This window comes from Brassica napus, chromosome C1 (assembly GCF_020379485.1).
Source record: "Brassica napus cultivar Da-Ae chromosome C1, Da-Ae, whole genome shotgun sequence".
Taxonomy (NCBI): domain Eukaryota; kingdom Viridiplantae; phylum Streptophyta; class Magnoliopsida; order Brassicales; family Brassicaceae; genus Brassica; species Brassica napus.
Genome location: NC_063444.1, coordinates 45650160 through 45676567, shown reverse-complemented (window position 1 = coordinate 45676567; position 26408 = coordinate 45650160). Strand labels below are relative to the sequence as shown.

At 40.4% G+C, this 26408-nt stretch overlaps 9 protein-coding genes across 9 annotated transcripts; 3 read left to right on the top strand and 6 right to left on the bottom strand.

The window, feature by feature from the left end:
• Positions 1 to 417: 417 nt before the first annotated feature.
• Positions 418 to 774, bottom strand: LOC125580070. Its single transcript, XM_048744036.1, has one exon. It carries the CDS (start codon positions 772 to 774, stop codon positions 418 to 420), a length of 357 nt encoding a protein of 118 aa, XP_048599993.1.
• Positions 775 to 1868: 1094 nt separating this feature from the next.
• Positions 1869 to 4564, bottom strand: LOC106377561 (subtilisin-like protease SBT1.4). The gene is made up of 2 exons (XM_013817831.3): positions 1957 to 4564; positions 1869 to 1923 (listed from the first exon to the last, which is right to left on the bottom strand). The coding sequence occupies exon 1, from the start codon at positions 4400 to 4402 to the stop codon at positions 2075 to 2077; it is 2328 nt and encodes a 775-aa protein (XP_013673285.1). The 5' UTR covers positions 4403 to 4564; the 3' UTR covers positions 1869 to 1923; positions 1957 to 2074.
• An 804-nt stretch (positions 4565 to 5368) lies between these two features.
• LOC106377562 lies at positions 5369 to 8109 on the bottom strand. Its single transcript, XM_013817832.3, has 6 exons — positions 7908 to 8109; positions 7175 to 7682; positions 6826 to 7098; positions 6651 to 6753; positions 6458 to 6576; positions 5369 to 6381 (listed from the first exon to the last, which is right to left on the bottom strand). Exons 2-6 carry the CDS (start codon positions 7667 to 7669, stop codon positions 5473 to 5475), a joined length of 1899 nt encoding a protein of 632 aa, XP_013673286.1. The 5' UTR covers positions 7670 to 7682; positions 7908 to 8109; the 3' UTR covers positions 5369 to 5472.
• An 873-nt stretch (positions 8110 to 8982) lies between these two features.
• On the top strand, positions 8983 to 10569 carry LOC106375106 (sm-like protein LSM1B). Its single transcript, XM_013815003.3, has 5 exons — positions 8983 to 9277; positions 9771 to 9839; positions 9932 to 10047; positions 10139 to 10201; positions 10293 to 10569. Exons 1-5 carry the CDS (start codon positions 9217 to 9219, stop codon positions 10368 to 10370), a joined length of 387 nt encoding a protein of 128 aa, XP_013670457.1. The 5' UTR covers positions 8983 to 9216; the 3' UTR covers positions 10371 to 10569.
• A 699-nt stretch (positions 10570 to 11268) lies between these two features.
• LOC106377565 (nuclear pore complex protein NUP107) lies at positions 11269 to 18431 on the top strand. Its single transcript, XM_013817834.3, is given in 25 exon segments — positions 11269 to 11514; positions 11658 to 12013; positions 12165 to 12234; positions 12322 to 12437; positions 12576 to 12607; positions 12691 to 12816; positions 13304 to 13462; positions 13757 to 13849; positions 13940 to 14107; positions 14192 to 14233; positions 14235 to 14291; positions 14756 to 14982; positions 15068 to 15125; positions 15212 to 15300; positions 15514 to 15639; positions 15766 to 15888; positions 16015 to 16113; positions 16214 to 16402; positions 16527 to 16698; positions 16788 to 16938; positions 17049 to 17251; positions 17443 to 17584; positions 17696 to 17856; positions 18008 to 18124; positions 18231 to 18431. Coding segments are annotated over 25 exon segments (3228 nt in total). The 5' UTR covers positions 11269 to 11434; the 3' UTR covers positions 18303 to 18431.
• LOC106377563 (peroxisomal (S)-2-hydroxyacid oxidase GLO4) lies at positions 18337 to 21049 on the bottom strand. The gene is made up of 12 exons (XM_013817833.3): positions 20880 to 21049; positions 20489 to 20630; positions 20285 to 20409; positions 20164 to 20210; positions 19997 to 20074; positions 19787 to 19911; positions 19460 to 19517; positions 19315 to 19377; positions 19162 to 19231; positions 18976 to 19076; positions 18792 to 18896; positions 18337 to 18696 (listed from the first exon to the last, which is right to left on the bottom strand). The coding sequence occupies exons 2-12, from the start codon at positions 20626 to 20628 to the stop codon at positions 18517 to 18519; spliced, it is 1092 nt and encodes a 363-aa protein (XP_013673287.1). The 5' UTR covers positions 20629 to 20630; positions 20880 to 21049; the 3' UTR covers positions 18337 to 18516.
• A 246-nt stretch (positions 21050 to 21295) lies between these two features.
• LOC111197847 (trihelix transcription factor ASIL2-like) lies at positions 21296 to 23060 on the bottom strand. The gene has a single exon (XM_022695238.2). The coding sequence runs from the start codon at positions 22442 to 22444 to the stop codon at positions 21524 to 21526; it is 921 nt and encodes a 306-aa protein (XP_022550959.1). The 5' UTR covers positions 22445 to 23060; the 3' UTR covers positions 21296 to 21523.
• Positions 23061 to 23200: 140 nt separating this feature from the next.
• LOC106377566 (dormancy-associated protein homolog 4) lies at positions 23201 to 24178 on the bottom strand. Its single transcript, XM_013817835.3, has 3 exons — positions 23811 to 24178; positions 23591 to 23639; positions 23201 to 23491 (listed from the first exon to the last, which is right to left on the bottom strand). Exons 1-3 carry the CDS (start codon positions 23989 to 23991, stop codon positions 23464 to 23466), a joined length of 258 nt encoding a protein of 85 aa, XP_013673289.2. The 5' UTR covers positions 23992 to 24178; the 3' UTR covers positions 23201 to 23463.
• An 810-nt stretch (positions 24179 to 24988) lies between these two features.
• On the top strand, positions 24989 to 26305 carry LOC106375107 (protein PATRONUS 1). The gene is made up of 4 exons (XM_013815004.3): positions 24989 to 25199; positions 25453 to 25514; positions 25605 to 25877; positions 25969 to 26305. The coding sequence occupies exons 2-4, from the start codon at positions 25457 to 25459 to the stop codon at positions 26190 to 26192; spliced, it is 555 nt and encodes a 184-aa protein (XP_013670458.1). The 5' UTR covers positions 24989 to 25199; positions 25453 to 25456; the 3' UTR covers positions 26193 to 26305.
• The last annotated feature ends 103 nt before the right edge of the window (positions 26306 to 26408 follow it).

The window sequence follows — 26408 nt, the reverse complement described above, 5'->3', positions numbered from 1 at the left end:
AGGCCTCATAGTTTTGTTAGAAGTTTGAAAGATCAAAAACATTTGCACCACAAGAACCGACATATCCTCTAAGTCAATGCCTAAAATCTAAATTGTATATCAGCAAAGACTTATTTGTTTATCAATTGGTTACTCTTAGAGCATGACTATTAGACGAGTTCTTATATTCCGCTAAGAATTACATCCTAAAAACCTCTCAATAATCATGTTCTTAGGTCCCAAGTCTCTTCCCCTGATCCAATTATTCCACGTGTTTTTTATTTTCTTTTCTTTTGTGACAGAACTGTTAAGTATAATTTATTTTACTACACCTACTTTTCATAAGAAATTCAAAGTAGTATAATAGGAAATTCCGAAAAATAGTACAAAGGTAATTAATTACTTTGAAACTATTAAAAATAAACTTGAAAATTTAAGCTAAACAAGAAAAAAACGTTGACCAGACACGGGACAGAAAGATAGCCCCAAGCCCGGAGCGGCGAAAGCAGCCGTTTCCACCGTCATCCGCTGCTGGATAGTTGCAGCTCCGGCGTCAGCAAACTCCTGCGCCACGTTACGATAATACCCTTTGATCATCTTCACGAGCTTGACATAGTACAGTCTCAGCCACTTGAACTTCATCTTTCGCGCCACCCTCTTGAGCGAGAATCTCCCACGTGGCCCACTGTTTCTTCCGCCAAGACGTACAACTTGCGGCTTACGCCGACGAAGATAGACCTTCCGGCGACTTGACGGCCATCGGAACGCGGAGGTGATGAATGAATGTGTATCCATTAGGATCTCACGAGAGAGTTTGGTTGAGTAAAGAATAGAGAGAGAGATATGGTTTATGGAGTAAAGATTGAGAAGCTTATATATAGAGAGACTTGTGTCACGAAATTAGTTATGTGGTCAATTACGGCTTATGTGACATATTACGTAATTCCCGTAAACTAATATAGTTTATGTCCAAATCATAAACTATTTATAGTTCTTTTTTTTGTTATATATAAAATACACAGTTTATCTATATGCTTAGGGCCAGGGGATCAGGGGATGACCTATATATCACGACATTTCAGCTGTACCACATATATTGATGTTCTTGTGTGTTGAGACGATATAATTTTTAAATATTAAATTACTATTTTTTGGTGGTAAACATACAAGATTTGTTTGAATGTCTTGTCTCCGTTAACTGACAATATGTTATGTATGTGTTACATAAATCATGTTTGTGCGCTCTTAGTTAAAGTTGTTGCTCGGTTATTACAGACACAGTTTTGCATTATCGGCATAAGCAAGATGCTTGGATGCCCTATATATCACAACATTATATTGATGTTCTTGTGTAAACATACAAGATGCTTTTGGGTTCTTGTCTCCTCTCGAGTTAATTAACAAATGTTGTATATTTAAGAAATGATTTGCTTTGGTTATTTCGTTTCGTATTAAAAGTGCAAATGATTATACATTTAAGAAATGTAAGTAGATAAGCTAAGCTAGACAAAAGTAAAGCCAAGCTATGCGTTGGTACAGAACACGACACTATAGTTACGTTAGCTCTAGGGACCGCTTTTGTCTCTATTATATAGAAAGTCAACTTCAAAGCAATTATGTAGGTACTAGTGAGAACCATTCACCCGGGAAAAGTATGTGTTTCTTGACTCCTCTTTAGTTTTTTGTGTGCGTTAATTCATGGACGGCTAATGTTCCTTTATTTATTTATGGTTTTGATGTTGAGCGTTGTTGACTCTATTGCTAGATTGCTCTTGTGTGTACAATTTCGATTTATCTTCTACCTTTCCCTATTTAAAGTATTCACCGAATCAAATGTTTAAGTTATTGATTAAATGTATAGAAAACGACGTTTTTTGTTTTGGTTAATCTTATCGAAATCGACTGTTTTATTACACAAACATTTCACAATGCAAATCGATATTCCTGCTCATTCACCCATGCATAAAATGGTCTAACCCAAGAGTAAGAGCTCAACAATGAGTAAACTGATCAGCCCAATTCACTATAGGCCCATGAACAAGCCCAATTGTTTTTTGATGAAAATATAAAAGCAGAGCCCAACTTTAATCATCAATCAGAATGACTGAACTGACCCCTGACTCCATTGAACGGCCACCGGACTCTTGACGACGTGTTCACCGTCTGTCCATTCAATCGACCCGAACTCATGACCCGGAACGGATCCAACTCCGCCTCCAAGCACAACGCTCTTAAACGTCACTTCGTACTCCATCTCCCTAGTCTCCTTACTAAACGCAAGCTTGCTCGGAGACACATCGATCTCCACATTCGCCGGAGCCTTAACTCCGACTTCATACACCGCGTCAACATTGCTCCCCACGTTCTTAACAACTCTCCTATACTTAACAACACCGTCGTTAGATCCGAAAACGACGGAGAAAGACGGGTAATTGAGATCCCCGGCGGTTCTAAGCTTGCTCGTCTCACATGCGTCGTAAAGACTCGGATCCTGAAGGAACACTAGAATCCCCGGGAACTCGTACCCCACGGCGCAGAGGAACGCTACGTAGTCTTTAGCGTCGACGTCGTAAACCAAACCGGGGTTCAACGCTTTGTTCGGATCCACGTGTCCAGCTCCGTGGATGAACGAGTTCGACGATTCACCGGTGGCGAGATCCTCGATCGGTTCGCCGGAGTTTTCGGTGTCGTAAGCGGTTGTCACGAGTGCGGATTTGATCGCCGCCGGGGACCAATCGGGGTGAGCTTTGCGGAGGAGAGCGGCGAGTCCGCTCACGTGTGGGCACGACATCGATGTACCGGAGATGATGTTGAATTTGACTCGTCTCGGGTCGATATCCAAATCGGTTGGACCAACCATTCCGGTCCAACCGGCTAATATATTAACTCCTGGCGCGATCACGTCCGGTTTGAGGATAACCGGTGTTATGTGATTTGGTCCACGGCTAGAGAAGGCTGCGACTCTAGGAGAAGGAGGAGATGGTCCGATCAAAGTTCCCAAGAAGCTGATCGTTGCGGTTGGAGAGTCCGAGTTTTTGATGTAGTCGCGGATTTGATCACCGGCTTTAGCTCCGACCATCGTAGCCGGGACGAGATGCGAATCGGCGGTGAGTTCTTCGCCGCTTTCAGCTGTGTTCGCGAGAATCATGCCGGCTCCGCCGGCGATCTTGACGGCGCTTCCTTTCTCAACTCTTGCGTTTCCTCCTCTATCACAGAGAACGATCTTCCCTTCCACCAACGATGAGTTCAGCTTCCCGGGGTAGCACAATCTGCTTCCGCAGTCGCCGGAGTACACCAGAGAAATCTGAGAATCGGGGAGAGGTTCGCCGGCGTAGAGCGACGTTCCGGTGAATACTTTCCCGTCTCCGGTGATCGCGTTTGCGGTGAACTCTCTATCCACCGTCGATGCACCGACGGTTAGGATCCAAGGAGCGATGTTAGTGGCGGTTTGCGGTCCCGGACCTGAGTTTCCAGCGGAGCAAGAAACGACGATGCCGTGACGCATCGCTCCAAACGCTCCGATCGCGATAGAGTCCTTGTGATACTCCGGAGCGAAGCCGTTAGCGCCAACGGAAAGAGAGATGACGTGGACACCGTCCGCAACGGCCTGATCCATCGCTGCGAGGATATCGGAATCGTAACAACCACCAGTCCAACAGATTTTGTAAGCGGCGATTCTAGCCTTCGACGCCATCCCACGCGCCACTCCCTGCGCGTACTGGTACAAACTCGCGTTGACCACAACGGATCCAGCCGCGGTTGATGCGGTGTGCGTCCCGTGACCTGCTGTATCGCGCGGCGATTTCGATTCCTCTGCGTGTTTTGATCCGTTCCGATGCGTTAGGTATCCCTTGTAGAACGCTCGTGCTCCGATGAGCTTCCGGTTACAAGACGACGCCGGGAAGTCAGGTCCGATCTCGCACGCGCCTTTCCATGTAGAAGGAACCGGATCAAGACCTGAATCGGAGAAGCTAGGATGCTCCGGCCAGATTCCGGTATCGAGAACGCCGACGATCACGTCTTCTCCGTAATTGGAGTTGCTCCAGAGACCAGAGTTATCGGAGAAGCCGAGGAAGGCAGGGGTGTGAGTGGTGTGGATCTCACGCGCCTGATCTGGTATAACGGAGATGACGGAGGGGTGGCGGCGGAGAGCGGAGGTCTGGGAAGGTGAGAGACGCGCGGAGAAGCCATGAACGGCGCGTGAGTAGGAGTAGAGGAGAGTCGCGGGTTGGGGAGAAGATGGGAGGGAGCGGAGGAGAGAGTTGTGCCAGTGGCTGTGGGAGGAGAAGAGAGAAGGCTTGTGAGATCCCTGCACATGGACGATGTATGATTCTAAGCCATCCCAGGAAGATGATGACGATGAGAAGCAGATGAAGAGAGAGAGAACGATTAAGACGGAGGAGAGAGAGAGCTTGGCGGCCATTGCAATGGCGGATGGATTGAAGAAGATTCGATAGTTTGGTGACGTATTTATTTAGCCTTCTGGATCTTTGATTTCGCCTGTATGCCACGTCAGCGATATATGAATAATTGGTGCCAAATGCGTCTCCCGAGAGATAACATGTGATGTTACTATATAAATGATAAAAAAAAAATGTTAATAATAGAAGTATCAAGGAGGGGACGTGCATCACATGACTGCGATCTCATTTGATATTGACACGAGGATAAAGAAGAATCTTGAGGTAATAAAAAAGTGGCAGGTAGGAGAGTATGAGAAAACGACGACCCAATAAGAAGCAAACGCGGCATAAGCAATTATCGAAAGATTCAAAACTGTGAAAGCCCATCATTACAAGTTCAGATATTACATACAATAGTCTCTGAATAGTGATTACTGAGTTTGTTTGGTTAGGGAAGAAACAAGGTTACATAGCTTTTAAACAGCCCATTGGCATTAACTGAGCCTGAAAGTGACGGATTTCAGATATAGAGCAAAGAGTTCAATACCTAAGGAGGTTTTGTTAGGTACTTAGGTGAATGTCGCTGGGCAGTATCATGAAGCATTTCTTATCGAGCTTGACTTCCATGTATGCAAGACCAAACAAAACAACCCGAACAACGACTAAAGTGACAAATACCACCAACTTGTCCTTTGTCTGTGCCAACGAAAGAAGCTATACTTACAATCACATCTGGTGCCTCAAAAGTAACGCTGGCAACATTTGGAGGCAGGCCTCAAAAGCTTTAAGAACTTCAATGAACAACAAAAGTAATCAGCAGCAGTATCACTTAACAGATAAAACAATCACAGGTGAAACACCAGAGTGAGATCCAAACATCAGAGTTAACGACATCAAAAGGTTTGATATCTGAGACGTGGCCTTCTTTTTAATTTTCGAAAATTTTAACTTTTGATGATGTGAAGATCGAATCCACTGCGTAGATATACAAACAAAAGGAAATTTTCTTAAAGGTAAATAGTCAGTAAGACGAGTATTTACAACTGCAAATACCAAAAAAAAGGAACTAAAAACACGAACATAAGCAGCTTCAAGGCTGTTCCTGTTCGTGTGTTAGCTCTTGTATCAACCGTTCGAGCTGTCGCCTATAAACAGGCATGAAGTGATCGCTTATCATCCTCTGCGATAACCTCACCTTACTATACAACGACCTCGGCGTCAGAAAGATTCCTACTCTTCCCTCCTCCACCGTCTCCACTGTCTCAGTCCTTTCCAACACATCTTCTTCGTTTGCCTCTACAGCCTCAGGCCGGACCGTGACAATGTGCATAATCTTCCCTGGCGGGAGGAACCTGTGAGATTCTTTCATCTCAGACGTCCGGATCTCTGGCTGGCTCACACCCGCCTCTGCGATGACGGCTTCCTCTTCCTCTTTGATCTCTTTCGCCACATCAGCTTCTTCAGGCAGCTCTGAAGAGTCTTCGTTGTACAGGTCATGCTCCAGCTGCTGCCATAGCTCGGCTTCGGTCATACGCTCTTGGCGTGTTTCGATATCGTCTGGATCCTCACACTCGTCAAGATCAGTTGCTCCAAGACGAGCAGATGTTTCATCGTAGTTTGAACACTCAGCTTCTGATTTCCACTTCCCGTCATTACTACTTGTGGTAGCAACAAGAGGATCTGAAGCTGCTTCGGAAGAATCTATCTGATGTTCCGAGTTTGGTTGAGTAGCATTGGCTCTACGCCTTGGTCCCATACATGACCAAGAAGATAAGCTTAGTGCAGGACGGGTCAGCATACTCTGAGCTCTCCTCATCACAACCTGCGTGCCGCTAGACACTGGGCGTAACATTGCACCAGCACCAGCAACTTTTGCTTTGGCAGAGGCCATAGACGGAAGGCGTGATCCTAAAGCCGTAGCTGAGCGATAAACAGTACTAAGGATTCGAGTCCTTTCGATCTGATTTCTCAGATCATTTAGCCAAGCAGATGCTGTTACCTGAACAAGATACAAAATAAAGTGAATAAATGAAGCAATGTCAAGGCATATAATCTAGGAGTTTAGGAAGCTAAACCTCAGCGCGTAAGTCATCTACTGACGCAGCAGAAAATGTAGGAACAAGATCGGCTCCATTAATCACAGTTACAATGAAGTCGTTCCCAGAGTCAGCTAACTCCCAAGTCATACAAGCAGCTGAAGAACACAGAACCAAAAGCTCAGTCTCATATCTTGAGAAGGCATATATATGTAACTGATACAATGTTAACCTGGGGCAAATGTAACACATGTAGCTGTAGAGAGCATTTTCTGCTCCCTCAATATATACGTTAAAAGAGCAGCCGTTCCACCACCCAAAGAGTGCCCTACAATCTGCCAACAAAACGCTTATAAGGCTAAACACAATCTTTAGTTTGAAACGAGGGCTTTTAGAGAGTGTGCTACCTTGATTTTGTAATCTGGATACTGCTCAAGACCCTTGAGAAGATAAGGAGTAGCAAGTTTAGCTATACACCTGGCAGCAGCAACCATACCACAATGAGCATACCCTAAGACCAAATTGCTGACCCCACTCTCGTTCACAACAGTATGATGGAACGGCACTATTCCTCCTGTGGCAGCCGTCAACGTGTCCTTGATGCTATGCGTGCCACGGATCAACAATAGGAAACACTTTGAATTGTGATCGACAAGAACCGTATAAGCCGGCTTCAATATCTGCAATCAAAATTCACAAACTAATCCTCAACTTCCATGTCGAAAAAACCCGTCTTTAAGTTAATTATAAACTTACCCCAGCTTTGGGTTCGTGAATGAGGACATTGTCCTTGGCAAACCCAGTCTCTTCCAAGAACAAAGGAAACGGCTTCTTGGAGAAGTGCCAACACAGAGTCGACAAGTGCAAATAGTACTTAAGCTCATCGGCCACTTCTGGTCCTCTAAGCTCTACACTATCTTCACCACCAAAGACACGATCAACATGTAGAAGCCCCTGCCTCTTGATGAGGAAGTTAATACCAAAGGCGAGATCACCGATAGGCCACTTCCCTAGAGTCTCGGAGTAAGTAAAACGAAGAGTCTCGGAGAGAGTTGAAATAGTCTCGAGCCAAGTGGCTGGAGCTTGAATAAGTCTATGCGAAACGCGATCAATCCTCAAAGAAGCACCACGGCTAGTAGAAGAAGAAGCTTCGGTGCTCTCATCGTCGACACCGGTGATTAGCTTCCGGTTTAATGTGTAGTATAGAAGAGCAGCTGCTCCTGCTGCTGTGGCCATAGTTGCAGTTGCCATGATCAATCTATCCCTAAGAAACATTAATGAGAGACCAAACTCAGTCTAAGACAAAGCAAAACTGATCTAACTGCATAGGATCAGCTAGAGATCTTCAAAAAAACATCTAAAGTTTGAAACTTTCGCAGATTAACATGATCTAAGCAACGGATCAGGATCTGCGAGCTAAAGACACATAACGAAAAAACCCTAAATCTCCAGCGAACGGTTGAGTTCTGAAAATAGATGAGAATCGAACCTTGGGATGTGAAGATGGGATCGTGACTTTGGTTTTAGGGTTTGACAATGATGTGGAGGATAAGGTTGGTTGCTTGGTTGTGTACGATTATCTCCGTCTGAAGGGGACTTTCTCTCCGATGATGATGATGATGATGATGATGATGATGATGATGGTTTGGATTAGATAGGTACAATACAAAAGTGTAAATTGATTTTGATTTGCTTTAAATAAACTGCGACGCGTTTTTGTGCTGCTGAGCAAACGCCGCGTAGTTTCGCGCCGCCGTGGACTAGTGATGACGTGGCGAGATGTAGTTGGATGACCTAGCTTTCCCACCGCAACTAGTGTGTATACAAATACTTTCTTATTTGATCAAAAAAAAAAAAAATACAAATACTTTCTTATTTGAAAAGTGTCTGAAGTATTTTAGTTCAAATAGAATGCTCTACTCTAGTATTATACAATACTTGTTATGTTGCATAATAATTGAAGTTTATGAAAAAAAATATTGTTCCAAAATAAGTAAACTTTTTATTTTATCTTGTAAAAATTTATTGTTGTTTGAAATTGGTCAAATCTCCAAAATAGCACATTTCTAAGTTTATATTACAAAAATAGCACTCAAAAACTAAAATGACCAAAATAACACTTTTCTAAGTTTATCTTCTGAAAATTTTAATTTTTTTATTTTTCAAAATTTGAAATCTTATCCCCAAAACCTCATTTCTCAATTCTAAACCCTAAACCCTAAACTCTAAACTCTAAACCCTAAACTCTAAACCCTAAACCCTAAACGCTAAACCCTAAATCTTAAACCCCACCCTTTAACTCTAAACCCTAAGTCTGTGACTTTTGATAAAACATTTGTGACTTTTGATAAAACATTAAGTGCTATTTTTGTGACTTTTGACATTGAGTGCTAGTTTGGGAATATAAACTTAATTTAGTGCTATTTTTGTTTTTTTCTCTTTTAAATTTGTCAATTACATAATAATGTATTATTTTTATTGGCTGAATTAGTTTAATTTAACTCAAATAAATTACATAAAATTTATAATTATAATCTGTGTGCAAGGAAGTATTATTTTTTTTTGACAAACGCGTGTCCGCGTTTCAATCTGGAGTAGAAAGTCTCAACCTTGCTATCGTTTGAGACTATGTTTTGGTTTGTAGACAAAGAGTCCGTCCCTAACCTCGATTTTTTTTTCTTCCGCCTTCTGAACGCGTTCAATTAGCCAATCCTTTTTTCTTTCCTAATCTGGAATCTGAAAACATTATTATTATAGCTTCTGAGTGCTACTCCTCTGTTCGGGTAGAGTCAGTGACGATGTCTTGGGCTGGTCCTGAAGATATGTATCTTTCAACTTCACTCGCCAGCTACCTTGATAGTAATCCATCTCTCTTCCTCTCTTGCTTACACATTCGTTGAATTGTATGTTTTCTGTATGTATAGATAGTATTTAAGGATGTCGCATTGTAGCTCTAATTGTATATGAGAGCTTAATCTTGCAGACAGTTCAGTGTCTTTTGTGTTTGATTTTGACTTGTTATTCCTAACTAGTTTGTAAATTTATGCGGGCTGATTCAAAGTTTGTCACTTTTGGTCTTGTGTAATCAAATTTGATGGCATTGCTGGCTCATTCTTGATTTAACTTTGGAAGTACAGAGTTTAACCGGTTATGTACGTGATTCACTATCGGTTTAAGCATTCAGGTTCGAGTTCTTTGTGTTTGAAGGTCAACGATCTTCGTTTTGTAGATTTTTTTGGGAATGTGGGTTTTATACTCAGTCTTATGTGGAGTTGTTTGCTTTTAAAATATAAATCAATGTGCATCAGTTACTTATGAATGTTGGCCTCTGCTCTTGATGATGATGATGTAGGAAAGATACTTGTGCTCCTTAGAGATGGTAGAAAGCTAATGGGAACACTCCGTTCATTTGATCAATTCGGTATTCACTTTTATATTTTGATTCTCCTACCTTTGTGATAGTTTTAGTAGTGAGAAAGAGGGATATTAAAAAGCATGATTTGAAATACACAGCCAATGCGGTTTTAGAAGGTGCGTGCGAGAGGGTAATTGTTGGTGAGCAATACTGCGACATTCCTTTAGGCCTCTATGTAATCCGGGGAGAGAATGTAGTTCTGATTGGTGACCTTGTAAGACTGTCCTCTTTGTTTATATGCTCTTTGTTATCTCACTTTGTGATTTTTTTAGTTCACTGATTTTGGTCTGATGATATGTGTTTAGGACACTGAGAGAGAGGAGCTTCCTCCACATATGATTCGCGTCTCAGAGACAGAGATTAAAAGGGTAAAGGCACCACAACATAAGAGTTACAAATTGATTGTCCCTTATGTTTCCTGATGATTTGGTTCCGGGGACTGTGTATACTATGGTGTAGGCTCAAAAGGTGGAGAGGGAAGCGAGTGAGCTGAGAGGAACAATGAGGAAGAGAATGGAGTTTCTTGACTTTGACTAAGCCCTGGATTGTTTCCCCTATTCATTTTTTTTTAGCTTGATGCTCTGCTCTGGCCCTCGCTAGTTGTATGAGGAGCATTTTTGGTGTGTGGATGGAGGAGATATGTTGATTTTGGGGACTGATGTAGTAGGTCTCATTTTTCATTTTGGAAGAATACGACAGAATAAGTCTTCTGATCTATATTTACCTTTTTACTAAACTTTGAATGGGTTTGACAAGAAGACCCGAGACTTCTCTTTAGTAAAAGTTGTGGAGAAAAGCTGTGTGATCTTTGGCTGACACTTTCCAAACACACACCATTGTTCATAAGTCACGTGGCTATAACAAAACTACACAAACAACAACGAAATTGGAGCTTAAGGAGATTGATTCGATGTCAGGCAACATATCCATCATTTGCATCGTGTAAATCCACAATCTTGAGTACGGTCCAGGACATTAATCTGCATTATCTTTTTGTAATCAAAATTACCTGCGGATAAGAACGTACTAAATTTGGTGAAAAGATTTTATGATAATCGTCACCGCCGTCTTTGAAGATAAAAACAACTAGCTTAAACCCGCTTTTGATCAGCTGTTTTGTAAGCAGACGTTTGTGTTTTATTTATAACTAAAATCAAATTATTTCGCTAATTAATCTGTTTAATTACACTTGTGACTTTTGAGTTTTGACTGACTTTTAGAGTTGAAACGCAGCGTTTTAGGCAGCTTTGGTTTTACCGTTTTACTCTAGTCGCATGACTGTTCCGTCTATTTAATTACACTTACGCCCTTTGACTAACCCTTTAAGTTGAAACGCTGCGTTTTAGGCAGCTTTGCTTATACTGTCGCGTGACTGTCTATTTAATTACGCTTATGCCCTTTGACTGACCCTTAAAAGATGAAACGCAGCGTTTTAACCAGCTCGTTACTCTCTAGTCGCGTGAGACTGTTCCGTGTAGGTGGTGGTGGCGACGGAGACACATCCACTCGGCGGAGGATTTTAGTAGGGTTTTTGACGAGTAACCTAAACAAACCCTAATCGAACGCTCAAAGCTTCCTCGCCACGTTTCGTTGGTGGAGAGATGGAAATGGACATGGACACTTCTCCTAGCTACTTCGACCCCGAGGTCCTCAGCGTCAGAGATCAATTCCGTCGCTACCGGTAAAAATTCCGACTATCCCTTCCCTCGATTCGGTTAACTAATTCTCGATCCTCTAGGTGGAAGATGCGTACAAGCTTCGATTATTGTTTGTTTAAAACGGTGGTTCACATTGTATTTTAAAATCACAACTTTACATTTGCAGGAAGAGACACTCTACATCGCCGCCGCATGAGGAAGTTTCGAGTCCGAATGTTAGTGAGAATAGGTTACTGTATGATGGGGATTACATCCATAGTCCAACGAACACTGCATTGCTTCTTGAGAACATTAAAGAAGAGGTTGATAGCTTTCACACCGGTCTTTACGAAGCTGAAGCGGTCTCTGCTGCTTCCAGGAGGGAGAGTGGTGGAGATCTGGATGGTGACGACGATGAGGCTTTGTTTCGTCGAGTAGAGAGTCAGTCGCTGAAGGCTTGCAAGGTTGAGAATGATGAGTTGGCGGAGAGTGGGGATACGACTTTTGCTCTTTTTGCCTCCCTGTTTGATTCTGCTCTTCAAGGTTTGTGTCAGTCTTCTTGTTAAGTATGTTTGTTGTGTTTTTGCATTGTAATTTTTGGGTGTCTAGGTTTCATTTACTTAGTTGCTAGAGTCTCATTTATGTCTGGTTATCACTTAATGTAAATATGTAATTATGACATATTGTTCTGCAGGACTGATGCCAATTCCGGATCTAATATTGAGACTTGAGGAGTCATGCAGGGATGTTTCACAATCGATTAGGTATGATGAGACCTAAACCGGCAAACTTCTATGACGTTAACTTTATCCTTTTCTTATTCAAACAGTTGTCTCTTTGGTTATCTACAGGTATGGATCAGATATAAGACATCGGGTTGTGGAGGATAAACTTATGAGACAGAAGGCTCAGCTTTTGCTTGGTGAGGCTGCCTCCTGGTCGCTTTTATGGAACCTTTATGGAAAAGGTTAGGAAACTCTTCTCTATTTGTTTTGGGCGTTTTGGAATAGATTAGGGTGATGTCTGTTAAACCTCTGTGTATCTTGTAATATTTTCATGTTTTCTAGAGATTGATATTATTGATGATACGTTTTTGTTCTTGCAGCTACTGAAGAAGTTCCGCAGGAATTGATTATGGTAATTCATTTTTTCTTATTCCTTTTCCAAATGAAATACATTTTTTCGAATGATTTTATGTGACTTTTCTTTAATATCGGCAGTCCCCATCAACATCTCATTTGGAGGCTTGTCAGTTTGTTGTAAACGACCATACAGCTCAGCTATGCCTTCGGATTGTCCTGTGGCTGGAAGATCTAGCTTCAAAATCACTTGATTTGGAAAGAAAGGTGGCTATTCCAATATATTCTTTTTCACTATATCCCTTTATCAATGTCACTTCGGAATCATACTTGATTGGTTGATGTGGTCATTTTCCCCTAGGCAGAGCTCATGCATTGGATCGTTAATAAACTCACTATTTTCAGTTTAATTCTGTAACTTTCATCACGGTTATAACTTATAAGAAGCAGAAGTTGAACAAAACGGTTCCTGCTACTGTTTATTTGCTAGTAGTCTTTGCTATCCGCCTAGAGAAATGCTTAATTTGTCTCTATATGAATGAAATCTGAGGAACTTCTCATAGAGAACACCTCCACAACATTATTGCTTCTGAAATCAGAGTCAGGTGTTTGTGTTTCCTACTTGTCATATATTTAGGGTGTTGGTACTGTTTCCTAGGCTTTGTTCAAATTATTTAGATAATTGCGTGATGAACCATAGAGCTGGCTAACACTCGATTAGAATTTAGTCTCAAGTAAATATTTATGTTCTCAGGTGCGGGGATCTCATGTGGGTACTTATCTTCCTAACGCTGGAGTGTGGCATCACACACAAAGATACCTCAAGAAAAATGGCTCTGCTGCTGACACTGTACGCCATTTGGACTTTGATGCCCCAACTCGTGAACATGCTCGTCTTCTTCCTGATGACAAAGTAAGTCTCTATTCAGCTATGGTTGAATTTTGGTTTGTTTAGTGCTGATGGGTATGTTTTACCTTTGAGTGTATTTTGTTCATTTAATATATAATAAATGGTATACATTAAAATATGTTGCTTGTTCTAGGGCGTATAACATAGTAATTGCGAGTGCTTCTTTTGTATACTATGGTCTAGCCACCGAGTGCGTATCTGTACCTATACTGTGCGTATCTATACCTATACTGTGAAAGTCGTATTTCGTTCTTGTTTAGCTGCTGAGCAAAATTAATATTTACTTTTCTTTGGCAGAAACAAGATGAATCACTTCTTGAGGATGTGTGGATTTTGTTAAGGGCTGGAAGAATAGAGGAGGCATGTGATCTCTGCAGATCCGCTGGGCAGGTAATATTACAAGGTATTTGAATTCTCGTAGGGTAATTATATTACAAAGGCGTGTATCAATAATGTCGATTTAAATTTATACTCCGGCAGCCATGGAGAGCGGCAACTTTATGCCCTTTTTCTGGAATGGACATGTTTCCTTCTGTTGAGGCACTGATAAAGAATGGGAAAAATAGGACTCTCCAGGCTATCGAGCTGGAAAGTGGCTTTGGCAATCAACTGCGTCTTTGGAAATGGGCTTCGTACTGTGCATCAGAGGTAATACAAATTCTTGATATGAATTTAATTCTTTTTCCTACTTCAGAGAAACTTTAACTGTTTTTTTAATCTTTGTTTCTGAAGAAAATAGCAGAGCAGGATGGCGGTAAACATGAAGTTGCTGTTTTTTGCAAACCAATGCAGCAACCTGAACCGCATCTTGCCAATTTGTACTGATTGGGAGGTAAAACATGCACACTTGGATGCAATTGTTTTGTTAATTTACAAATTTGAACTTTTATTCTTGGTTGTCATGGCAAATCTCTCAGCATCGTTCTTAAGTTGGACAGGCCCCACTCTGCACGTATTGTTCATGAGATATTTAGTCCCTGTTTAAAGACGGAAATGTGATACGAATGTTTCGGAAAAACTTGAACCGTTGATAGTAAAATAGAAAATCCTAGATAGTTTTCCAAGCCACACGTTGATCTCTTCTTTCAGGAATGAACTGTAATGGTTTAGGATGTCTAGAGACATTTGTATCAATATGAAATATTGCTATACTTGTTCTCATCTCTGCCCTTCCTCTGTAAAATCTTTGAAAAACTGGGAACTGCTATACTTCTAACATATTTTGTAGCTTAGTCTATGTGCTGCGTACATTCACATTGTCTTAGCTTCAGTGGTTCAATGGTGATTTATCTGCAGTCAGCTTGCTGGGCGATGGCAAAATCATGGCTTGATGTTCAAGTTGATCTAGAACTCGCCCAATCAAAGCCAGGCTTGACAGAAAAGTTTAGAAGCTGTCTTGATGAAAGCCCTGAAACTATGCAAAATGGTTACCAGGCTTCGCTTGGGCCAGAAGATTGGCCGCTCCATGTTCTAAACCAGCAACCCCGTGACCTTCCTGCTCTTCTTCAGAAACTCCATTCAGGGTATGCATGCATATATTGCGAGACTTTCTTTTTGTTCTCCCCGTAAATAGCTCCAGCCCAACGTATTGTTTTATTCCTGACATAGGGAAATGGTACACGATGCTGTTGTCAGGGGATGCAAAGAGCAGCACCGGCAAATTCAGGTAACGTAGATGCCAAATTTATCTCCACAAAGCTATAAGAACCATATATTATATGCGTTTTCATCCCTAATTACATTCTTTTGCAGATGACCCTTATGTCTGGGAATATCTCACATCTTCTTGATATAATATGGTCATGGATCGCCCCCTTAGAAGATGATCAAAGCAACTTTAGGTAAGCAATCGTTTTTATCTAGGTAGTTTCACTTTTATTAAATAATGTTGGGATATAGTTTTCCCTTAGCATTTTGTTCTTTTAAATTAACATAGATTCCCAACACAGGGGGGTGGTAGGGGTCTCCTATGACTATACCTTCTGTATATTTGCATTTGTTCCCTGGTATAGCTATATTTTTTTATTTGACACAATATGTTATCCATTTGGCAGGCCCCATGGCGATCCTCATATGATAAAGTTCGGTGCTCACGTGGTGCTTGTTCTTAGGTATATGCTTGCCGATGAAATCAAGGACAGGGAGAAGCTCAGTAATGTTGGCGACCTTATTCTTCATATGTGAGTCACGTTGAGTTGGTTCCTCTGTAGTGACAGAGTTCTTGTTTGGAAAAAATACTAATTCATGATACATTACATGCATATTACGCTCAATTGGATTTCAAGTGATCTATGAAATGCTGCCAGGTATTCGATGTTTCTATTTTCAAAACAACATGAAGAACTAGTAGGAATATATGCTTCTCAGCTTGCTCGCCACCGCTGCATCGAACTTTTTGTACACATGATGGAGCTAAGGATGCATAGCAGGTAATTTTTGTGTGATCCTTAACCAAACATTTACGTATGTGGAAGAGCACCCGTTGGCGGTTTCATATACGTGTATGGCATAAAGCAAATTATTTGACATTTGTTTCCTTATGCCTTGAAAAATAGTGTACATGTGAAGTTCAAAATCTTTCTTTCCGCTATGGAATACTTGCCATTCTCTCATGTAGATGACACACAAGGAAATTTTGAGGAGATAGTTGACAGTTATTCAAATAGTCTATTTCCTGGTTTATTATATGCTAATTATGAGATACATTTTACTCTAGTAAAGCTAAGAAAATGCAACTTTATGGAACATTCACAGGGTTTTGTCAAGATCCCGGGAAATCAAGCTTGCAAAATATGATCCCTCAATTGATGTTGCGGAGCAGCATCGTCAACAGAGTCTTCAAAAAGCCATAGCCATTCAGTGGCTCTGTTTTACACCTCCATCTACTATAAAGGATGTCAAAGATGTTACGTCCAAACTACTCCTGCGATCTTTGATGCACAGGTACGTGCAATACACACTAACACATGGAAAGAAACTCGATTCCGTAAAGAGTCTGCTACTGCCACCAATTCTATTTTCTTCACTTATGCCTCTGTTTCATGGTGTTTTTTTTACCTTCCTTCAGCAACATACTTTTCCGAGAGTTTGCTTTGATCGCCATGTGGAGGGTGCCTGCAACTCCGGTGGGTGCACACACGCTTCTTAGTTTTCTTGCTGAACCTCTGAAGCATCTCTCAGAGAATCCAGATACACTTGAGGATTATGTTTCCGAGAATTTGCAAGAGTTTCAAGACTGGGTATGCTTCACTTTGCATTTTTACTTTTGGTTCTTCCTTCGATTTAAACGTTAGTGGCTAACTACGTATCTCTCTGTTTTTTTTAATAGAATGAGTATTATTCCTGTGACGCAAAATATCGCAACTGGCTCAAATTCCAATTAGAGAATGCGGAAGTCACTGAACTCTCAGAAGAGGAAAATCAAAAAGCTGTAGTAGCAGCCAAAGAGACTTTGGATTCTTCTTTGTCACTGCTTCTCAGTAAGTGACGCCAAATATTATATATATGGTTGACTTGTATGCAAGAAGAGCAGTTTTAACATTGGCTAAGAATCCTTCAAAATGTAATAGCTTTGAATCTCATTATATAGGAAAAGACAATCCCTGGTTGACATTTCTCGAAGACGATGTATTCGAATCAGAAGAACATATATTCCTTGAGTTGCATGCAACTGCGATGCTCTGTTTGCCTTCTGGTGAATGTCTGCGCCCAGATGCCACTGTTTGCGTGGCATTAATGAGTGCGCTTTACGCTTCTGTCACTGAGGAAGTTGTTTTAGACCGTCAGTTAATGGTACTCCCTTCATCCAGTGTCTTGTTGCATATGTTCGTTTTTACCCGTTATTCTTATTTTGCCACACCCAGGCAAGTGTGCATATTCCCTGGACGTAAATTTTTGTCTAAAATGGTTATGCAACATAACTGGATGTGGCACAATCTCGAAACCAGTTTGCTATGTATTATTTACGTTGATCTTTGCTGTAGGTAAATGTATCGATTTCATCGAGAGACAGCTACTGCATCGAGGTTGTTCTTCGGTGTTTGGCAACTGAGGGTGATGGACTTGGGCCACATAATGCAAATGATGGGGGTATTTTAAGTTCAGTTGCGGCAGCTGCTTTTAAAGGTTGGGATGTCTATGGAACATATCTCGCCTTCACTGTGGTTTACTCCATATAAACTTGGAGATGTTGATGAAACCACAATAATATAAACAAAACTTAAAATATGACTGCAGGTGAGCTTACCCGGTTCCAGGCAGGTGTTACAATGGATATATCCCGGCTAGACGCTTGGTATTCAAGCAAAGAAGGCTCGCTTGAAACACCTGCAACTTATATTGTCCGCGGTCTCTGTAGGAGATGCTGTCTCCCAGAGCTAGTTCTTCGATCTATGCAGGTAAAGCCTCTTATTCGCAACTAGCCTCCTACAGATAATTTTCACGTTTTATTTGCACACGTAAGTGAGAACTATAGAACACTGAACATAAAACTACTGGCATATTCTTGATTTGATGAATTTGCCCTTTCACTAAACGACATACTTGCAGGTATCTGTTTGTCTAATGGAGTCGGGAAATCCACCTGAAGAGCACGATGAGCTGATTGAGCTCGTGGCTTCTGATGAAAATGGTTTTCTCTCTTTATTCAGTCAGCAACAGTTACAGGTTAGTAATACTTGAAAAACAAAATCCTTTTTCACTCTTTTGTAAACTGGTTGTTCTTAGTAACTGAGAAACCATCTGATCGATTTGGATGCAATACAAAATGCAGGAGTTTATGTTGTTTGAGAGAGAGTATCGTCTGTCCCAGTTGGAGCTCCAGGAGGAACTTTCATCATCTTGATATTGTTTCATCTTATTACTCTGAGACAGCTTAATTTGGTTGTGTAAATGACGCCATAGCTCTGTTTTCTTTTCAGAACCAGAGCTTTCACTTATGAAACTGTATACAATGTGATAATCTGTCTGAAAATCCCTCTCATAGGCGTTCATATAAACTACAAAAACATCACACAAAGTCCACCCATAGTACTCACTTTCCACCACTGTCTTCAGGATCAGAGCATAGATTTAAGTCTCTCATTCTCAGTCCTAACATGGTTTCTGGTGATGTCATCAATGGTGGGACAACCAGAAAGAGCCATGGTTAACTCCAACTCATTCTTCAACATGTCAATCACTTTTCTCACTCCATCTTCACCCTTCGCTGCAAGCCCATAGACTACAGGCCTACCTATCTGCATAACCCAACCAAATTGCGTCATTACATCAACATAGAGCAACCTGAAAGATGTGTGCCAAAAGTCCAAATCCTAAAACATTTAAAGCTTACAAGAACAGCTTGTGCTCCCAGTGCCAGCGCTTTGAAAACATCTGTTCCTCGTCTCACACCTCCATCAAGCAAAACTGGAATCCTCCCTCCAACAACATGAACAATCTGCAGTTTCAGGAAGAAGACCATTGTGTTCATAAATAAGAATAAGTATGTTCTTACGTAAAAGCTTTGACGGGTTTACCTCTTCTAAGACAGTTATAGTAGCTGGTGAATAGTCAAGCTGGCGAGCCCCATGGTTTGATACAACTATTCCATCTACACCAGCTTCAATAGTTTTAAGAGCTGCAAATATCATCAAATATATCTTTATAATATAGTAATGATACAAGCTATATATATATATCAGAGTATGACACAAGAACCTTACCGTCTTCACGGGTGAGTATCCCTTTGACCAGAATTGGCAACTTTGTAATAGATCTTAACCATTCAATATCCTACAACATTCCAGTTTCAAACATTATAAGTAAATGCACTAGTATTCAAGGACACGAACAGAATCAGTTCACAAAGATTATACCTTCCAGTTTAAAGAAGCATCAAATGTACTAGAAGCGAATGCTTCAAGCCCTGAACCTTCACTCTGAGAAACAAAAAAAGTTATCACGTCAACAACATGTTACGTTTTCACTTTACATGAGCATTAACTTCAAGCTTCTACTCACAGGTAGGACTTCTGTTGAAAATAATCCTTCAAAGTTCCTCAGCTGTGGGGATACCATTCTACAGAACAACAAAATTGAAACATCATTCAACAATACAAACTACTCCCTTAATTGTCGTTCTAAATTAAAATTTCATTACAAAATAAGTGTCCTATGTATTTTTTTTTTTCATTAATCCTATCTCTTTTACTCATAATTAAGTTAAAAACATCAAATGCAATAGAACTTTAATAGTCAAATAAGGAAAAAACTGAACATTTAATTTGAAATGGAGAGAATACTATTTTGTTAGATAGGCTAAGCAGAGTAGTAAAGGAGAGTGTTAACTTGTTCTTTATATCTGCTTCCCTTCTGCCTAATTTAGGAACATCAACAGTCAGAACAATGGCCTTGAATCCAGCTTTTTCAGCTCTTTTCACTATCTGAGCAGTTACATCTCGTCTCTTGTACACCTAATAAAGATACCAGAATGAACTAAGAACCGAGAGGCCAAACGTAAAACAAAAGCAAATAAAAATGTCTAGATTGTGTAGTTACATATATTTGAAGAAACCGAACAGCGTTACAACTGGAAGCAACTTCCTCAATAGTGCATGAAGCCATGTATGATACTATCTGAAACTCGCAACCAAAAAAAAAAGAACTAGTCATTGAAACCCAAAACCAGAATGCAATAACATGTATTCCAGTAAACACTTTAGTACCATGATAGTGTTACACGCAGCTGCAGCTTTCGCAGTGGCGGTTTCTCCTAACATAATAGACAAATAAAAATCAGTTTCCAAATAGAACAGCTGCATGTACCAACATAGAGTAAAGAGAGACCTTGTGGATGAGCCAACATATGCATTGCTGTTGGAGCAATCATGATTGGAGCTGAGATTGGGTAACCTAAGATTCTGGTAGACATATCTATCTTGCTCACATCAACGAGAACCCGAGGACGGAACCTGAACATAGAACACAAGTAAAAATTGGAGCCAACCAAAACCAAAAAGATAAATTGTCATATTTATATAGATCTCTTACATGATTCTAGTGAAAGCTTCAACGTTTTCTTTGAGAGTGTGTTGATCCTCTGCTCCTCCGCTATAGAAATCATAGTACATCTTAGGGAGAGCTCTTTTCGCCAGCTCTTGAAACTCATTCACGTTAACGATTTGATCCATATCTATGTAGAATATCATATTAAAAGAACACTGAGAGTCAAATAACACTAATGATACAACAAGCTTGTACCTCCATCAAGACTAAACATAATTATCATTCTTTAAGAGACAATGATCATTGCTTAAACCAATTATCCATTACGAAACTTGATTCATATATCTTGAAATTACAAGAAACAACAAGAAACAGATATGTATACTGACTGTGATCATTTAAGGGTGTGAGCAGAGCTAACTATAGAAGTACTCACATGTCTGAAGGATGATCCAGAAAGCAAATCCAAGATGCAGAAACAGAACTTGGTAACCAAGAAGGTCAAAAAAGCTATTTCTTTAAAGTCTCTCAAAAGTAAAATGAAATAGAAAAAAAAAAGAACACACTGGGAAAATAATGTAATCGTCCGTGGGCTATCGGTGACACAAAACGACAAACAGCTACTACTGATTAGTCCTTTTCTTTTGTAACTTTGTAAAATTTGGATCATGCGAATCCTCTAAGCCGTCTAGAGTGTTTGCTTTCTCGTTAAGTCCTGAATGGCTACGATGACGTGGCGTGCTGAGTCAGAACCACCAAACAAACACGGTGGACGAAGAGCGAGAGTAGTGTACACAGAAACACCACCAACAGATGGCTTGCCTGAATTTAGTCAGCTTGTCGGAAAAGCAATTAAACTCAAATCTATTTTTTTCATTTCAACAAAAAAATTGGCAAAAAGGGAACAAAGATTTGGTAAAAATATTAATACACTCATGAAGAAGCCTAAGAAAAGTATCTTCTTTTCAAACAATTTCAAAACTCAAATTCTAAAATATGTAGATTACGACCTGAAATCACTAAACTCTCTAGTTATCAACACCGTCGTCGACAATCACATTGCTGCTGTCTTTGTTATTACTACTGTTGTTTCCCATTCTCCTCCCTTTGCCGCGATAACTCCAACTGAATCTTCACAAAGAACTGCATCCTCTGCATCTCCAGCTCTTTTAAGAACTTCAACCTCTCTTTCTCCATCTCAACCACCTGTCGCAGTTTGGCATTCTCTATTTCCTCGTAAGCTTCACCGAATCTCATGATCGCACGACTTAGCTCCCTCCACTTGTTTCTTCCTCCTTGCTTCCTCTTCGACAGAGGAGGAGGAGGAGGTGGTAGACTGTCCCCAGAGTCCTCAGAGACACCAGCTTCAAACACCGAATCTGAATCAGACACATTCCTCTTCCTCCTCAAAGGCCATCGCTTAGACTCACTAAACGAAGCAGATGTAACCCTAGCCTTACCTCCAAAACGCGGCGTTTCAGCCTTACCTTGCTGATGGTAAAGATTCAAACCTCTGCTTCCTCCAGATGAGATCTTGGCCGTTGAACCAATCAAACGGTCGAGCTTATCGAAGAACACCCAGCTGCTGCTGCTGCTCCCGCCACTTGTTAACTTCTCTTGCTTATACTTCTTCTTGACCGTATCGATCCTGTTCTTGCACTGTACATCCGTCTTGGGAGCTTTACCGTTATCCTCCTTGCTTCTCACCCTCTCCGCCACCTCCTCCCAGTGCTTCTGTTTCAGGTTCCCTCTGCTCAGCTCCAAGTGAATCTCCCCCCACGCATCGATCAGAACTCCCGTCGCCTTCTCGCTCCAGCAATCCTCCCTCCCTCCGCCGCCGGTCGGTCTGATCGGAAGCAGCGCAAGAGGCGACGCGTCCGGATCTTTCTGAGGCGGAGCTGGGGAAGCCACCGTTACCGTGAGTTTGCCGGACGGTGGCGGAGAAGAAGAAGGATCCGGTGAATCGGAGTGAGATCGGATCTGGTCGTCGTCGTCGGCCATGGATGTGATCGTGAAAAGGGGATTTTGTGGCGTAATGATCTTGTTTGGGGGGGGGGGGTTAACGGAAAAGGAGACGGAGTCGGTGAGAAGGAGGACACGTGGAATAACGATACGGGGAGTCTGACGTGTAAGGATGTGATTGGATTAAGGTTCCGTCACCGGTAAAGTTGCCGGCCCACTAACACTATGAGTTTCTTAACTCTTAAGGGGAATAGAGAGAGAGACTTGAATCTAAAGCGCTTCTTTGAAATCAATGCATGATTCTTTGATGCTCTTCTTCTTCTTCTTCTTCTTTAATCATATACCTGCCTCCCATTCTCAGCATCAAGTTCAAAAGGAATAGTGTAGGAGATTTTAAATTAGTATATATATATTTATCCCTCTCAGCCATGATGACACGAGTTTCTATATCTTGTTTATCTAATGACATTTGGAATAGAAACATACTATTTGCTAACCAGTGCTGGTGCTGGTCTTGCGTACAAGTCGTATGAAAAAGCATGATTAACGAGATGTCCTTTAAGATATCTAAGAGTCGGTTCTTAACTTTTTTTAGTTAAAAGTTGAGAGATAATTTCTTATACTCTGCTAAGAACTCCGTCCTAAGAACTTCGGTTAATATGCTCTAAGCATGTTCTAGATTTTATTTGTTCATCTCTATCTTCCCTCTTACACACACACACACTCATGATAGAAACAAAGTGTGGATATCAAAACGAGAGTGAATGAGGATAAGAAGAGAAGCTGATTCGCATGTACATCACAAATATGTTCTTCTTTAATTACCAACAGTAATTAAGGGGACATTTCATATTAGAGAAACCATGTTTCCAAAGAACAATCCATCTTGGTCACTACTATTTACATGCAGAAGACAAACACAAGTTCTAAAAAGGGCGACGTGAGACTGACTACTATTTGCATGCATACACTTTTAACAATATGGTCACTGCATAGAAATACAAGAGAACGTAGTAGGTGTTGGATCGGTTACTTATACACTCGTAGATTGTTCTCTTTCAACGGTCCAATGCGTTTAGCACAATCCTGCAATATTAAGGATCGTACCTTTAAAACATTTATGCTAATAGTAATAAAAAAGAGAGAGAGGATCCATATGAGAATGAAAAGAGATGGAGATCAAACCAATCACAAGCATTGAGACTTGTGGCATGCGTTTCACTTGGTGTTCCAGCTGCATACAAAAATGATTATTATGAGAATAACTTTTTTTTTATTATTATTATTATTATGAGAACCAATATTTTTCATGCTAATATCATCTCAACAACTTCTTTTGCAAGATTTAAATTGCTCTTAATACAGCAGTAGAAGGTAAACAAGAACAATACAAAAGGTAACTTACGAGTCAAAGGAGAACCCGGGGTGCTTGATCCAACGGGCGAATCCAGGACACGACCAGGATTCACCATCAACTTCTGGTTACTATTCTTTGTAGCAGAATTGTGATTTCTCAACTTCTTTAGACCATTTTCGGGCGCAGGACCGGCCACCGTTTCATCCCACAGCTTGTGCAACAATCCCATATCTCCAATCAAGATTTACGAAAAGGTTTTGTTAATGGTCTCTTACGTTTTTTGTTCTTGTTCTGTATTGGAGATGAGGATAGTGGTGGTTTTATTTATATAAAGATGGGAAAGAGAAGCGTGGAATCATATCTTTGGCTAAGACTATATATATAAGATTTGACCTTAATTTTAACATTTCCAAAATTAAGTAGAGATGTAATCAAGGATAATGATAATTATAAATCCTAGCAGATAAGAAGATCGTCTAGACGATGAGTTTATAGGATGTGACACGTTGACTTTTCATCTTACTTCTTTGACGCTTTCAGCCAATGTTTTGAAACCCAACCGGAACACTGAACCGGATAATTTACCGAGTCAATGCATTATTGGATCGACCGCGGACGAACCACATATTAATAATTTTTTGTTATTAATAATATATTAGCTATTGAAAAATATAAGAAATGTTTTATGTTTTAAAAACCGTTTGGAAAAATACTTAACTTTATATTTATTTATTTTTATTTTCATTTCACATATGAAATATTAAAAGAACAGACTATTTAAAAATTTTGTAATAAATTAAGAGTTATGAGATATAATAAAAATATATCAAGATTTAAAATCTATAAGTATTTAAATGTCTAGTGTGAATAATAAAATTAAACTTTAAATCAAAAATAAACCAAAAGTAAAATATAAAATTGTAATAAATTATCGATAACAGAAATAAACTAATACTAAATTACATCAACTAGCTAGTTTTGTTAATAGAATCCACATGATCATATAATCTTTTTTATTTTTTGATTCACCCGGTAACCGGTTCTGGATTTTAACGGGTTTTTGTGGGTTTTATCAGATTTTTAAATAATTGATTTTTTCTAAAATTCAAACCGGATTACCGGGTTTAACGGTTCGACCGCGGGTTTCGGGTTTCGAAAGACTCTTTCAACGAGTATTGGAGATGAGGATAGTGGTGGTTTTCAGCACAATTGGGCCCGAGTCAAGTCTTGATTGGGCCTTGGTTGAAACATTCCGCAACGGCTATTAACCTTTTTGTTTTCTTCTATAAAGTCACTTGTTTCGCCTAACCTCGTCGTCTCTAGATTGAAAAAGTTACCGCTAAAAACAATTTCAAGAAAAGCGCTCTTCGTCTTCTTCCTCTAAGACTCGTCTCTCTCCCACAAGATCTTACCAAGAAACTACTCCATTTTCGAAAGGTAATCCTTCTGATTTTAGGTTCGGTTCTTTCGCTGATTGATTCGTGAGGGTTTTCGATTTTCTGGAGAATCAAATTTAGGGTTTTGATTACGTATTGGGTTTCTATTAAAATTCACCAATTTTAGGGTTGATTGATCCGTAAATGTATGATTCCGATTTTTAGGTTATGAAATTTGATTCCTTTTGATGAATTTCGAATATTCCTTTTTTTTTTTTAAATGAAATTAACAAGCTTTTGTTCGGTGTTCACAGGAACATGAACACTCTTCAACAGATGATCTTCCCTGACGAGAACGCTCCCATTCATCGCAAAAGTAGTAATCTTTTCTCTTTGTTACTCTTTCAGAATCATTTATCTTTAAGCTGTTGAAACAAGTAAGACTTTTGTTTGTTTGCTGTTTCAGAGTCTGTTGTTACTGCTGCCGCTTCTGTGAAAAGTACGAAAGGAACTGTGCTTGGTCAGAAGAAGAAACCTGGAGGAGCTCGTAAGGCTCTCAATGATATCACTAACAAGTCTGCTGGGGTTCATCCCAAACCTTCTTCCAAGAACAAGCAACTTGCTTCTTCTGCAAAATGCGAAACCAACATAGCTGGGGAGATGTTCTTGCATGATCACAGCAAATGCATCAAGGAGCAGCAAAGTCTCTGGGACGATGCTGATCTTCTGCTTCACCATGGTAAAGCTCTTGATGGTGGTTGTAAACCTATCTTTGCTTGTGAACTTGTGCTTTAAATAAAATAAAGCTTGTTCCCTTTTTTTTTTTGTAGATTCTTCTTGCACCAAGGATAAGAATCTCAAGTACAATTTGACTTGTGACGAACCAGAAGAGATTCCCTCGCCCAAGTTGACTAGTTGCCTTAAGAGCTCAACTCCATGGCGCTCCCCAATCCGCCATGGCTCTATGATGATGAAGATGCCTTCCACTCCTCTGGCTTGGCGGTTCGATTCAGCTGAATTCACACTCAAAGAAGACTATGACAACCTCTTCTGAATGTCTTTTATGAGTTTTCATCCTTCAGATGAAGTAGTAGTAGCGACTATCTCTTGTACTACTACTTTGTGTCCATAATTTCATGAAATAGAAAGCTGAAATATTTTCTAGTATATGAGCACTCTCAGTAACATTAAGAAGATCCGTGATCATTCTATCTCTTCTCTTAAACGGTTGACTTATATTGCCTTATTATACTTTGACACTGCGATGACA